Genomic DNA, 15,007 nt, shown 5'->3' with positions numbered 1-15,007 from the left:
TACGTGCGAGCAGGTAAGATTTGGTCCTGGCATCATGTGTGGCACAGATATTGTGGGCTGAAGGGCCTGTTCCTGTGTTGTACAGTTCTATGTTCTGTTGTGTTCTGTCCTAAACCATGAATGCAGCAACAGAGCCAGGATACACTTGGCTGACTCTGGTTTGGGGAAAGGGTCCCTCCCAATGCTCTTGCAGTGATGTGGAATGTGGTTGTACATAGGCAACAGCTAGAGGAACCGGACGATGTACTCTGTTTCTAATTATTCTTCCCTGAATTAGACTTTAGGCTTTAGAACTAAAACCTGAAGGCCTGAGCTACAGGGAGAGGTTGAGCAGGCTGAGACTTTATTCCTTGGAGCCTGAGGGATGATCTTACAGGAGTATATTAAATCATGAGGGGAATAAATTGTGTGTAGGAAGGAACTGCAGACATTAGCTTACACAGAAGGTAGGCACAAAATGCTGGAGTAACTCAGGAGAAAGCTAGTGTACGAGGATCGCTGGTCGGCGTGGACTCGGTGGGCCTAAGGGCCTGCTTCCGCGCTGTATCTCGAAACTAAACTAAATTAAACTAAGCTAAGCTAAGCTAAACTAAACGACACTAAACGGTTAAATTCTGGCATGTCCCATCTCCCTCGTGACTCCGCCTGACACCACCCCTCACCGGCAGGTTGAATGCTGGCCACTAATCCGGGAAAATCCTGACCCCCGAGCAAACCTTTTGTTGGGAAGCCTATCGCAGCCACAAAGCCCCTGAGTCATCAGACGCGTCCCCCAATGGTTTTGTAAGAAAAGCAGATTCCTTTCAGCCCTGCTTTGCAGTTCCATTGATGAGGAACCCTCGCGAGAGATCCACACCTCTCCCCCACCGAGTTATATATATTGGGGTGTCCAACTTTTCCCCACTGTGCGAAGGGTTCTGGCATTTAGTTTGATTGGAGAGGATCCAGCGGCAACATGTCTCAGTACTCTGGCAAGGTGAGTGAATGGACACATACTCGCTTTCTCCTGCTGTGAGGAATTAATGTTCAATTATAAAATCATGAGGGGAATCAATGAGGGTGAATGCACTCTATACCTTTGGAGCGCAGGAGGCTGAGGGGTGATCTTATAGAGGTGTATAAAATCATGAGCGGAATAGATAGGGTGAATGCACAGTCTTTTACCCAGGGAAGAGGAAAAAGGAAACAGAGGTCTTAGGATTAAGGTGAGAGGGCAAGTTTTAATAGGAACTTAAAGGGTAACATTTTCACTCAGAGGGTGGTGGGTGAATGCAACGAGCTGCCAGAGGAGATGGTTGAGGCAGTTACTATAACAGCAATTAAAAGATACTTGGACAGATACGGATAGGAAAGGTTTAGAGGGATATGGGCCCAATGGTAGGCAAAAGGGATGAGCCTAGATGGGGCATCTTGGTTGGCATGGATGAGTTGGGCCTAAGGGCCTGTGTCCCTATAAACTGTATGAATCTCGGTACAATCCAGTGGCCAAGCACGGTATCTGGACTGGCACTCCAGGAGGGAGTGGTGGTGCCTTCTTGGTGGTGTTTCCATCAATTGCCTGCACAGATTGGGGGCAATTAGGGATGCCATTTGCCAAGCTGGTCCCATTTGCCTGCGTTTGGTCCCGTGTTTCTCTGAACCATTCCTATCCATGTATCTGAGGCGGTTTAGGTTAATTGGTCGCTCTGAGTTGCCTATAGTGAGTAGACGAATCTGGAGGGTTAGTGGAGGTTGACGGGGGACTTACTTTAGTTTAGTTTAGTTTAGTTTATTGTCACGTGTACTGAGGGACAATGAAAAACATTCTTGTTGTAGTAGGGTGGGGTTCCCTTGGTTAGGGATGGTAGCAAGAACTGGGGGGTCTTACTTCAAGGAGGGTTGTGGAGTTGCCCACCCCCCCCACCCCCCCCACCCCCCGGGCACGAAGGTGGAAGATGGGTCGGGCAAGAAGAAGGACGTCAGTTTATGGGACGATCAAATGGAGGGGACAGCTGTGAAGGGCCTTAATGGCCACCTGCAGCTTGGACTTGAAAATGGTGCCAAAACCTGGTGACTATTGTATACAGACTCAATGGGCTGTTTTATTGCATTATGTGCTAACTGGGGATTGTACTTATGTATGGCAAAAATCTCACTGTACCTTGGTACACAAGAAAACAAAGAAACCATTGAACCATTGGTTCGGGTTTGTCGCTGGCTGAGGAATGGAAGGACAGGTTACGATGTGGTTTATGGTTTGGACTTGAACTTGGGCAAATGCAAAGTGATGCATTTTCTGAAGTTGAATTAGGGCACGGCATATAAAATGAATGACAGGGTTTCAACAAACAGTTTTAGTTTTGGTGATACAGCATAAAAACAGGCCCTTCGGCCCACCAAGTCCACGCCGGCCATCAAGATCATAAGGCCTTCGACAAGGTCCCACATAGGAGATTGGTGTACAAACTTAAAGCACACGGTATTGTGGGTTCAGTTTTGAGGTGGATAGAAAATTGGTTGGCGGACAGGAAGCAAAGAGTAGGAATAAACGGGTCCTTTTCGGAATGGCAGGCAGTGACTAGTGGGGTACCGCAAGGCTCAGTGCTGGGACCCCAGTTATTTACAGTGTATATTAATGATTTGGACGAGGGAATTGAATGCAACGTCTCTAAGTTTGCGGATGACACGAAGCTGGGTGGCAGTGTTAGCTGCGAGGAGGATGCTAGGAGGCTGCAGAGTGACTTGGATAGATTAGGCGAGTGGGCAAATGCATGGCAGATGCAATATAATGTGGATAAATGTGAGGTTATCCACTTTGGCGGCAAGAACAGGAAAGCAGAGTATTACCTGAATGGTGGCCGATTGGGAGAAGGGGAGATGCAACGTGACCTGGGTGTCATGGTGCACCAGTCATTGAAAGCAAGCATGCAGGTGCAGCAGGCAGTGAAGAAAGCGAATGGTATGTTGGCATTCATAGCAAGAGGATTTGAGTTTAGGAGCAGGGAGGTTCTGCTGCAGTTGTACGGGGCCTTGGTGAGACCGCACCTGGAGTATTGTGTGCAGTTTTGGTCTCCTAACCTGAGGAAACACGTTCTTGCCTTAGAGGGAGTACAGAGAAGGTTCACCAGATTAATCCCTGGGATGGCGGGACTTGCATATGAGGAAAGACTGGATAGACTGGGCTTGTACTCGCTGGAATTTAGAAGACTGAGGGGGGATCTTATAGAAACATATAAAATTCTTAAGGGGTTGGAGAGGCTAGATGCGGGAAGATTGTTCCCGATGTTGGGGGAGTCCAGAACCAGGGGTCACAGCTTAAGGATAAGGGGGAAGTCTTTTAGGACCGAGATGAGAAAACATTTCTTCACACAGAGTGGTGAGTCTGTGGAATTCTCTGCCACAGAAGGTAGTTGAGGCCAGTTCATTGGCTATATTTAAGAGGGAGTTAGATGTGGCCCTTTTTGCTAAAGGGATCAGGGGGTATGGAGAGAAGGCAGGTACAGGCTACTGAGCTGGATGATCAGCCATGATCATATTGAATGGCGGTGCAGGCTCGAAGGGCCGAATGGCCTACTCCTGCACCTATTTTCTATGTTTCTATGTTTCTATGTTTCTATCAAGTCTACTCCACCATTCAATTATGGCTGATCTATCTCTCCTAACCCCATTCTCCTGCTTTCTCCCCATAACCTCTGACTAATCAAGAATCTGTCTGTCTGCCTTAAATACATCCACTGACTTGGCCTCCACAGCTTTCGTTGGCAATCACCCGTTCACATTAGTTCAACATTAGCCCATTTGCCCATCCGCTCCCTACACACTAGGGGGCAATTTACAGAGGCCGATTAACCTACAAACCCGTACGTTTTGCGGATTTTGGAGGAAACCGGAGCACCCGGAAGAAACCCACACGATCACAAGGAGAATGTGCAAACTCTGCACAGACAGCACCCGAGGTCAGGATCGAACCTGGGTCTCTGGCGCTGTGAGGCAGAGGCTCTACCAGCTGCACTGTTGTGTCACCTAAATGTTGTAAAACAGAGAGACCTGGGGGTACAAGTATATAGTTCTCTAGAAATATTATAGACACATTAGTGAAAAAGCCAAATGGCATGTTTGCCTTCATCGGATGGGGCATTGAGTACAAGAGTCATGTTACAAACATTAGTGAGACCACACTTATAGCATTGTGTGCTGCTCTGGTCCCCAGGCTACGGGGAGCACGTGGAAGATACAGAGAGGATTCACAAGGATATTGCCGGGACCTTGCGGGCTTGAGTTATAAGGCGAAGTAGGATAGGTTGGGATTGCTTCTCCTGGAGCAAAGGAAGCGGAGGGGTGACCTTATATAAAATCATGAGTAATGCAGAGGTCTTTTTGCAGGGGGTAGGGGATTCTAAAACTAGAGAGCATAGGGTTAAGGTGAGAGGGTAAAGATTTTAAGGAGACTCGAGGTGTAAGTTTCTCACACAGAGGCTGGGGGGGCATATAGAACGAGCTGCCAGAGGAAGTGGGTGAGGTGGTACAATTACAATGTTTAAATGACGCTTGGACAGGTACATGGGTAGGAATGGTTTAAAGGGATATTATGAGAGAAATGCAGGCAAATAGAGCTAGCTTGGGCAGGCATGTTGGCTGGCATGGACCAGTTGGTCCATATCTACGACTCTGTGACACCACGGCTCCTTGAGGTGTTTAGAGAATAAACTTATTGGGTGTAGGAATCAATTGTGGCTGTAAAATCCTTTTGGAGGCAAGAATTCTGATGTTTCTGGAGCTTAACGTTATTTGAAATCTATGTGAATAATATTTGAAGTCCAGCTCAACTTGGTGGGCAGTGGAGCTTGTTTCCAACCTGTATGTCTAAAGTCTAAAGTAAAGATGGGATAATTGGCCGTGGTAAGTTTTCCCACATGTGTAGATGAAATTGGTGGGGAGCTGATGGGAGTGTTGGGAGAATTAAAGTGGTTTAGGGTAGGAGCAATGAAAATGGGTGGAGTAAGGTTACAAGGGCTTGGACCACCAGACATGTTGTGTTAGTTACATGAGATCAAGCATATGATTGAAAGACGTTGGGCGGAAGGGCCTATACCCATGCAGTTTGCCACTCTGACTACAGACTAGGGTGCAGTGGTAGAGTTGCTGCCTTACAGTGCTTGCAGCACCAAGGTTCAATCCCGACTACGGGTGCTGTCTGTACGGAGTTTGTACGTTCCCCCCTGTGACCACGTGGGTTTTCTCTGAGATCTTCAGTTTCCTCACACACCCTAAAGACCTACAGATTTGTAGGTTAATTGGCTTGGGTTTGTATCCTTGGTATCCTTAGTCTCCATAGCACCCAGTAATGATGCGGCCAGGCTAGTCCACATCATCAGTTCCCCTAGCCGAATACCCACTTCCTCTCACATTGGCTCAACACATCCTGGTGTCACCTGTGGACCAGGGGGCGGCCCTTGCCTCTGACTCAGAATGCTGTGGGTCCTTCCCTTAACTAGGGCACCGTCCAATTCACCTCTACCCCATTGCGGACATTGGACTTTGTCTAAGGAACTGGCGCGCTAACAGAACTATATTCTGCACTCTGTATCTTCCCCTTTGCTCTACCTATTGTACTTGAGTTTGAACTGATCACATCTATGTGTGGTTGAAATTATCTGTTTGGATAAAGCTTTTCACTGTACCTCGCTCGGTGCACGTTACACTAATATACCTAAACTTAAATGTAAATCCACTCCAGGGACTGGAACTCAAGAGAAAAGCTGAGCATTCAATACACAATGAAATGTGTAGGAAGGAACTGCAGATGCTGGTTTACACCGAAGATAGACACAAAATGCTGGAGTAACTCAGCGGGACAGGTAGCATCTCTGGAGAGAAGGAATGGGTGACGTTTTCGGTCAAGACCCTACTCCAGCATTTTGTGTCCATGTTCATTGCAGGACTGCAGGAGTGCTGCACTGTCAGTGGTACTGGCTTTCAGGTGCCTCAGGTGCACTGAGGTTTAAAGTGGGAGGGGCAAGATTTAATAGGATCCTGAGGGGGCAACTATTTCACATAGAGGGGGGTGGGTGTATGGAACGAGCTGCCAGAGAAAGTAGTTGAGGCATGTTGTATAACACCATTTAAAAGATATTTGGAAGGGTGTATGGATAAGAAAGATTTGGAGGGATATGGACCAAATGCAAGCAGGTGGGACCAGCGCATGTGGGACATCTTGGTTGGCATGGGCAGGGTGGGCTGAAGGGCCTGGTTTTGTGTTGTATGACTATGACTTTACATTAAAGAACTCAAAAGGAAGTGGCGTTGAGGTAAGAAGTCAGCCATGGTCTTGTTGAAAGACTGGAGCTACTCGAGGGGTTGAATGGCCTGAACCAGCTCGTGTTTGCTACCTCTGTGATCTTTCTCTCATCAGATCATTTTCTACGAGGGCAAATGCTTCACCGGCAGGAAGCTGGAGGTGTTCGGAGACTGCGATAACTTCCAGGAACTGGGCTTCATGAACAGGGTGAACTCCATCCGTGTGGAGACCAGCGCATGGATCTGCTACGACCACCCCGACTTCAAAGGTCATCAGTACATCCTGGAGCGCGGGGAATACCCCGACTTTCACCGGTGGAACGCCCACAATGACCACATGGGCTCGTGTCGGCCCGTCAGAATGGTACGTTACTACTTGCCCCCCCTCTACACCCCACACCTCCTCTACCCATCCCCCACCCCTCTACACCCCACACTTCCTCTACCCATCCCCCACCCAATACATCCCACCCCAACCAACCCCTCCCCCACCCTCTTTTCCCCCTCCTACACCCCCTCCCCACCCCCTCCACCCACCTCTTCCCCCACCCCTCAACCATCCCCCACCCTCTACCCCACCCCTTCATCGTCTATCCCACCTCCTCTAGCCCCCTACCCCTCCACTCCGCCTCCCTCTCACCCCCCTCCCCAGGTCGTTACCCTACCCCCACTCCTACCTTTCTATCCTCATCTGCCAAACCCCTACCACCCACCCCTCCATCTCCCGAACCCCAACCCCGGCCCTCTACACCCCACTCCTTACTTCCCACGCCCTCTCCCAGCCTTCCACATCCTCTACTCCTCTTTCCCCTCCCTCCGCCTCCCCACCCCATTCCCTCTCTCCCCTCCACCCCCCCCACTATCTATTCTACACTCGCCTAACCCCCTCCTCTCCCACCCCCTGGCCTGAAACGTCACCTCTCCATGCCCCACAGAGATGCTGCCTGACCCGCTGAGTTACTCTTTTTTGGTAAACCATCACCTGCAGTTCCTTGTTTCTCCGATTGATGCTTACAAGTTGATAAATCACAGGGTCAGAATTATTCGGCCCAATTTTGCCTCTTGGTCGTGCCACATCCCGGTAAAAACACTCGGGGATTGGAGTTTCCCAGGAGGATCTGACAGGGATCTGACTCCAACTCACCTCTCCCTTCTGTCTCTCCCTTCAGCACGGAGAACATTATAGGATAGAGCTGTTTGAAAACTGCGACTTTAATGGGCAGTGCCTGGAGTTCTGCAAAGACTGTCCATTCCTCCAAGGACAAGGCTGGAACAAGACTTGTATCAACTCCATCAAGGTTTACGGTGACGGAGCGTAAGTAGTCAACATCTCCTAGTTCAGTTCAGTTTAGTTTATTAGAGTACCTTAACTAAACCTAAGGTCTTTATAAGTTGCCTGGAAAAGACAGCATAATTTGGTTAATGTCCGTGGGGTAAACATAGATAACATAGAAAACATCGACAATAGGTGCAGGAGGAGGCCATTCGGCCCTTCGAGCCAGCACCACCATTCATTGTGATCGTGGCTGATCATCTCCAATCAGTAACCTGTGCCTGCCTTCTCCCCATATCCCTTGATCTCACTAGTCCCTAGAGCTCTATCTAACTCTCTTTTAAATTCATCCAGTGATTTGGCCTCCACTGCCCTCTGTGGCAGAGAATTCCACAAATTCCACAACTCTCTGGGTGAAAAAGTTTCTTCTCACCTCAGTTTTAAATGGCCTCCCCTTTATTGTTAGACTATGTCCCCTGGTTCTGGACTCGCCCAACATTGGGAACATTTTTCCTGCATCTAGCTTGTCTAGCCCTTTTATGATTTTATACATCTCTATAAGATCCCCTCTCATCCTTCTAAACTCCAGTGAATACAAGGTAAATCTTCCACCTAAGATAGTGGCCAAAGAAAGAGTCCAACCAAAGAGGGAAAGGACTCTGAGGCAATCCTGCCACTTCACCGAATAATGAGGCCAAGGAGGCCTTCCACTCATTAAGCAATTGGACTGACAGAGCAACATAATTAATTCCCCCCACCCCATGCACACCCATTTCCCCCACCATCCTGCTCCCTCCTTTTTCCCCCACTGTCCCCTTCTACCTATATTTCTCCCTCTGGTTTTCCATTGCACTCCTCTTCTCATCCTTACCTGACACCCTTCTGTCTCCTCTTCATCTCTACCCTTTGTCCACCCATCCCCGAACCAATCTATCCATCTATCACTTGCCAGATTTTGTCATGCTTCCCATCTCTCTTCCAGCTTCCCCCCCACCCCCACCCGCCCCCACTATAATCAGTCTGAAGAGCTGTCGCGACTTGAAATGTCATCTGTCCAAATCCTCCAAAGATGCTCCCTGTTCTAATTAATTCCCGTTCCACATTTAACTTCTTCTGATGCTGTAGCCATTACAGAACCTAGGAGGACAGAGGGGTTAAATCTCAATGTTCCAGGGTTTTGATGTTTCTGATGTGATAGAGATGTAAAAGAATGTAAAAGATGTAAGAATAAGAATGGGTAGGCCATTTACAACGGAGATGAGGAAAAACTTTTTCAGTCAGAGAGTTGTGAATCTGTGGAATTCTCTGCCTCAGAAGGCAGTGGAGGCCAATTCTCTGAATGCATTCAAGAGAGAGCTAGATAGAGCTCTTAAAAATAGCGGAGTCAGGGGGTATGGGGAGAAGGCAGGAACGGGGTACTGATTGAGAATGATCAGCCATGATCACATTGAATGGCGGTGCTGGCTCGAAGGGCCGAATGGCCTCCTCCTGCACCTATTGTCTATTGTCTGTTGTCTATTGTCTATTGTCTATTGTAAAAGAGGTGGTGGAGTTGCAGGGAGAATGTCACACTTCCTGAGACCGCGTGGGTTTCTCCAGGTGCTCTGGTTTCCCACCACACGCCAAAGACGTACAGGTTTGGAGGGTTAATTGGCTTCAGTAAAATTGCCAATTGTCCCTTGTGTGTAGGATAGTGCTAGTGCAGAGGGTGGTTGCTGGTCGGTGCCGACTCGGTGGACCGATAGGCCTGTTTCTGCACCATATCTCTAAAGTCTAAAATCTAAAAATCTGCAAAAGCACATGAATAAGAGGATGAAATATAGGAATGGCAAGGATCAGGAATCTTGCATGACCGGAGATCTTGTAAGTTTATTTGAAATGAAACCAGAAGTATATGTAAAGTTTAAGCAGCTGAAATGGAGTTTCATGCAGATAAGTGCAAAGTGTTGCATTTTAGGAAGTCAAACCAGGACAGGACCTTCACAGTGAATGGCAGGGCCCTGGGGAATGGACAGGACCTTCACAGTGAATGGCAGGGCCCTGGGGAATGGACAGAACCTTCACAGTGAATGGCAGGGCCCTGGGGAATGGACAGGACCTTCACAGTGAATGGCAGGGCCCTGGGGAATGGACAGGACCTTCACAGTGAATGGCAGGGCCCTGGGGAATGGACAGGACCTTCACAGTGAATGGCAGGGCCCTGGGGAATGGACAGGACCTTCACAGTGAATGGCAGGGCCCTGGGGAATGGACAGGACCTTCACAGTGAATGGCAGGGCCCTGGGGAATGGACAGGACCTTCACAGTGAATGGCAGGGCCCTGGGGAATGGACAGGACCTTCACAGTGAATGGCAGGGCCCTGGGGAATGGACAGGACCTTCACAGTGAATGGCAGGGCCCTGGGGAATGGACAGGACCTTCACAGTGAATGGCAGGGCCCTGGGGAATGGACAGGACCTTCACAGTGAATGGCAGGGCCCTGGGGAATGTTGTGGAGCAGAAGGATCCAGGTGTGCAAGTACATAGTTCTCAGCATAGTGACCTGTCCCTTTATCTCCCCCTTCAACTCCATCCAAGGACCCAAACAGTCTTTCCAGGTGAGACAAAGGTTCACCTGCACCTCCTCCAACCTGATCTATTGCATCCGCTGCTCCAGATTTCAACTTATTTACATCGGCGAAACCAAGCGCAGGCTCGGCGATCGCTTCGCTCAACACCTGCGCTCAGTCCGCATTAACCAACCTCTCCCGGTGGCCGAGCACTTCAACTCCCCCTCCCATTCCCAGTCTGACCTTTCTGTCATGGGCCTCCTCCAGTGCCATAGAGTGTCCCACCGGAAATTGGAGGAACAGGACCTCATATTTCGCCTGGGCAGCTTGCAGCCTAGTGGTATGAACATTGACTTCTACAACTTTAGATAGTTCCTCTCTCCCTCTCTACCCCTCCCCTTCCCAGATCTCCCTCTATCTTCCTGTCTCCACCTATATCCTTCCTTTGACCCGCCCCCTTGACATCAGTCTGAAGAAGGGTCTTGACCCAAAACGTCGCCCATTCCTTCTCTCCTGAGATGCTGCCTGACCTGCTGAGTTACTCCAGCATTTTGAGAATAAATACCTTCGATTTGTACCAGCATCTGCAGTTATTTTCTTACACATTCATCAGTTAGGATATTGAGTATAGAAATTGGAATGTTATGTTACAGATGTGCAAGACGTTGGTGAGGCTGCATTTGGAGTATTACGTTCAGTTTTGGTCACCCTGCTATCGGAAGGATGTTGTTAAGTGGGAAAGAGTGCAGAGTGTAGATCCTAGTTCAGTTCAGTTTAGATTATTAGAGTATCTTAGCTAAACCTAAGGTCTTTATAAGTTGCCTGGAAAGCAATGTGAGGACGTTGCCAGGACTTGAGGGCCTGAGCTATAGGGAGAGGTGGGGCAGGGTTAGACTTTATTCCTTGGAACGCAGGAGGATGAGGAATGATCTTAGAGAGGTGTATAAGATCATGAGGGGATAGATAGGGTTAATGCACAGAGCCTTTTACCCAGGCTAGGGGAATCAAGAACCAGAGGACACAGGCTTAAGATAAGATGGGAAAAAATTATTAGGAACCTGCGGGGCAACTTGTTCACACAAAGGATGGTGGGTACATGGAACGCTGCCAGAGGAGGTAAGTACGAGAACCATTTAAAAGACATTTGGACAGGAATATGGATAGTGTGGTAATGAAGGTATATGGCATATTTGCCTTCTTCTCTTGGGCATTGAGTATAAAAGTTGTGAAGACTTGATGCAGCTACATAAAACTTTGGTTAGGCTACATCTGGAATATTGGGTGAAGTTCTGGTCACTTCATTGCATGAAGGATATAGAGGATGCAGAAACATGGAAAGATAGAAAATAGGTGCAGGAGTAGGCCATCACGAGCCAGCACCACCATTCAATATGATCATGGGTGATCATCCAAAATCAGTACCCCGTTCCGGCTTTTTCACCAAATCCCTTGATTCCCCTAGCCCTAAAAGCTAAATCTAACTGTCTCTTGAAAACATCCAGTGAATTGGCCTCCACTGCCTTCTGTGGCAGAGAATTCCACAGATTCACAACTCTCTGGGTGAAACAGATTTTCCTCATCTCAGTCCTAAATGGCCTCCCCCTTATTCTTAAACTGTGACCCCTGGTTCTGGACTCCCTCAACATCAGGAACATTTTTCCTGCATCTACCCTGTCCAATCCTCTAAGAATTTTATATGTTTCTATAAGATCCCCTCTCATCTTCTAAATTTCAGCGAATACAAGCCCAGTCAACTCATTCTTTCATCATACATCAGTCCCGCTATCCCAGGAATTAACCTGGTGAACCTACCTACGCTGCACTCCTCAATAGCAATAATAGCAAGAAGTGGCTCACTAGGATATCGTGTGAATTGGAGTGTATTAACTATAAGGAGAGGCAGAGGTCCACTTGCACCTCCACCAACCTCATCTACTGTATCCGCTGTTCCTGGTGTGGACCTATATATCGGCGAGACCAAGCACAGGCTCGGTGATCATTTCGCTGAACACCTTCGCTCTCGGCTTACGTAATCTCCTGGTTGCCAAACACTTTAACTCCCTTCCCATTCCCACACTGACCTTTCTGTCCTGGGCCTCCTCCATTGTCAGAGTGAGGCCCAACGCAAATTGGAGGAACAGCGCCTCATATTTCGCTTGGACAGCTTACACCTCAGCGGTATGAACATTGATTTCCCTTACTTCAAGTAGCCCTTGCATTCCCTCTCTCTCCATCCCTCCCCCACCTTAGTCATGGTACTAGTTTCACTGTCGTCCTGTTGAATTCCACTATCTGTATTAACTCATTATCACCTATTCCACTGCCAACAATGGATCATTGTGGGCACCACATTTCCTTGATTCTTGTTGCTTTTTGCATATCTTCCATTCATTTGTCCTACGTACCATCAATACCTCTCATTCCCCTTTCCCCCCGACTCTCAGTCTGAAGAAGGGTCTCGACCCGAAACATCACCTATTCCTTTTCTCCAGATACTGCCTGACCTGCTGAGTCAGCTTTCTATGTCTGTCTTTGGTTTAAACCAGTATCTGCAGTTCCTCCCTACACTGTTTCTGTGCTTTATGTGCTTCTATGTTTTATGTAAACTCCTTAAAAGTATTAGAGTTATAGTGTCATACAGTGTGGAATGAGGTCCTTGGGCCTAACTTGCCCACACCACCCAATATGTAAGATCTACACTGGTCCCACCTGCCTGCATTTGGCCCTTATCCCTCTAAACCTGTCCTATCCATGTACCTGTCTAATTGTTTCTTAAACATTGCAATAGTCCCTTCCTCAACTACCTCCTCTAAGCAGCTCATTCCATACAACCACCACCCTTTGTGTAAAAAAATTACCCCTCGGGTTCCTACTAAATCTTCCCCCTTCACCTTAAACATGTCCTCCAGTTCTTGATCCCCCTACTCTGGGCAAGAGACTCTGTGCTTCTACCCAACTTATTCCTCTCATGATTTTCTACATTTAACCCATTTTACATTAATACATTTTACCCATTTATTACCAATGATAAATGGTGATGTACCTGTCTAGTGACAGAGGTTTTTAAAAATATTAATGTGGGACATGTGCTTTTTTTTATAAGAACTAAGGCCTTTCTGAATCTTACCCACCCTTTGGCTGTCACTGCGATTATAATCACGACACTTTGATTCTTGTAAAAAAAAAAGCTCTCTAGCAAGCTATAAACAGACACAAAGTGCTGGAGTTACTCAGCAGGTCAGGCACCATCTCTGGAGAACATGGATAGGTGACGTTTCAGGTTGGCACCCCTTCTTCAGACTGGTATAGAAACAGGTCCTTTGGCCCAACGTCCGTGCCGGCCAAGATTCCCCATCTACGCTAGTCGTATTTGCCTGTGTTTGACCCATATGCCTGTAAACCTTTCCTATCCATGTAACTGCCCAAAATGTCTTATTAAATGTTGTTATTGTACTTGCCTCAACCACTTCCTCTGGCAGCTCGCTCCATCATCTGTGTGAAACAAACTTCCGGAGGAAATGAAAGAGGTGGATACAATTGTTATGTTTAAAATACATTTAAAGAAATGAATACGAAAAATTTAGAGCAATATGTGCCAAACACAGGCAAATGGCTCAGATAGACATCTTGGACAACATCGACGACTTACGGACTATCCTCTGAGTAAATAACTTGCCCCGAGGCCTCTCTTATATCTCCCCCTTTTAGCTCTCTCTTGAATGCATTTAGAGAATTGGCCTCCACTGCCTTCTGAGGCAGAGAATTCCACAGATTCACAACTCTCTGACTGAAAACGTATTTCCTCATCTCCGTTCTAAATGGCCTCCCCCTTATTCTTAAACTATGGCCCCTTGTTCTGGACTCCCCCAACATTGGGAACATGTTTCCTGCCTCTAACGTGTCCAACCCCTTAATAATCTTATACGTTTCGATAAGATCCCCTCTCATCCTTCTAAATTCCAGTGTATACAAGCCTAATCGCTCCTGTCTTTCAACATGTGACAGTCCCGCCATTCCGGGAATTAACCTAGTAAACCTTATAGTTACTATAGTAGGTTTTCAGAAAATTAATCAATCAATCACTACGGATCTAATTTCTTTAGATCCATCAAGTCTACTCTGCCATTCATGACTGATTTATTTTTCCCTCTCAACCCCAGTCGCCTGCCTTCTCCCCGTAACCTTTGACGCACTTACTAACCAAGAACATGTCAATCTCCACTTTAAAAACACCCAAATGACTCAGACTCCACCGCCGTCTGTGGCGATGAATTCCACAGATTCACCACCCACGAGGGTTGTTTAAGAAAATCTGTGTCTGTTGGAAAAGGGGCTCGGCTGATGGTCTAAAGGGAATTGGTGCAGGAGTGGTCAGTGCAACCCACCCTCACGACCTGAGCCATGGAGTCATAGAGTCGACAGCGTGGAAACCTGCCCACGCCGACTAACATGCCCAATCTGCACTAGTCCCACCTGCCTTATGCTGCGGTTTAACTGTTTGCCCTCTCCCTTCTCCAACACTCAGCTGGGTCTTATATGAAGAGCCCAACTACCGGGGGAGGATGTACATCGTGGAACGAGGGTACTACCATTCGCACACTGTGTGGCAAGCACAGAATGGCAACATCCAGTCCATGCGGAGAGTGGTGAATTACTTTTAGCGAGGCACCTTCTTTCTTCCATCAACAACAAGCCTGGACCATCTGCGTGGAAGGCTGAAAAATAAAATACTTCTTGAAAATAATCCTTTGTGACGGGTGTGTATTCTTTTCCATTTCTTTCGGTGCAGAAGAACATCACTTATCTTTCCCTCTCCTGTTCACCCACCACTTCTTGTGAACTTCCCATCACAAAGGAGAACATTTTATCTCTGTCATGCTGGTGCAGCGGTAGAGTTGCTACTTTGCA

The 15,007-nt window shown here is 47.7% G+C and overlaps 1 protein-coding gene across 1 annotated transcript; it reads left to right on the top strand.

Moving 5' to 3' along the window:
• Positions 1–765: 765 nt before the first annotated feature.
• Positions 766–14,760, top strand: crygn2 (crystallin, gamma N2). The gene is made up of 4 exons (XM_078429303.1): positions 766–976; positions 6,392–6,640; positions 7,446–7,591; positions 14,625–14,760. The coding sequence occupies exons 1-4, from the start codon at positions 956–958 to the stop codon at positions 14,758–14,760; spliced, it is 552 nt and encodes a 183-aa protein (XP_078285429.1). The 5' UTR covers positions 766–955.
• The last annotated feature ends 247 nt before the right edge of the window (positions 14,761–15,007 follow it).

This window comes from Rhinoraja longicauda, chromosome 2 (assembly GCF_053455715.1).
Source record: "Rhinoraja longicauda isolate Sanriku21f chromosome 2, sRhiLon1.1, whole genome shotgun sequence".
In the NCBI taxonomy this organism is placed as follows: domain Eukaryota; kingdom Metazoa; phylum Chordata; class Chondrichthyes; order Rajiformes; family Arhynchobatidae; genus Rhinoraja; species Rhinoraja longicauda.
This window is presented reverse-complemented; position numbering and strand designations above follow the sequence as displayed.

What these genes read in the sequence shown, in the direction of transcription:
- crygn2 (XM_078429303.1), top strand. Translation starts at nt 956, where the DNA reads ATGTCTCAGTACTCTGGCAAG. An exon ending in TGTCTCAGTACTCTGGCAAG is followed by an intron (nt 977 to 6,391) that starts GTGAGTGAATGG and finishes TTCTCTCATCAG; the next exon opens with ATCATTTTCTACGAGGGCAA. An exon ending in CGTGTCGGCCCGTCAGAATG is followed by an intron (nt 6,641 to 7,445) that starts GTACGTTACTAC and finishes CTCTCCCTTCAG; the next exon opens with CACGGAGAACATTATAGGAT.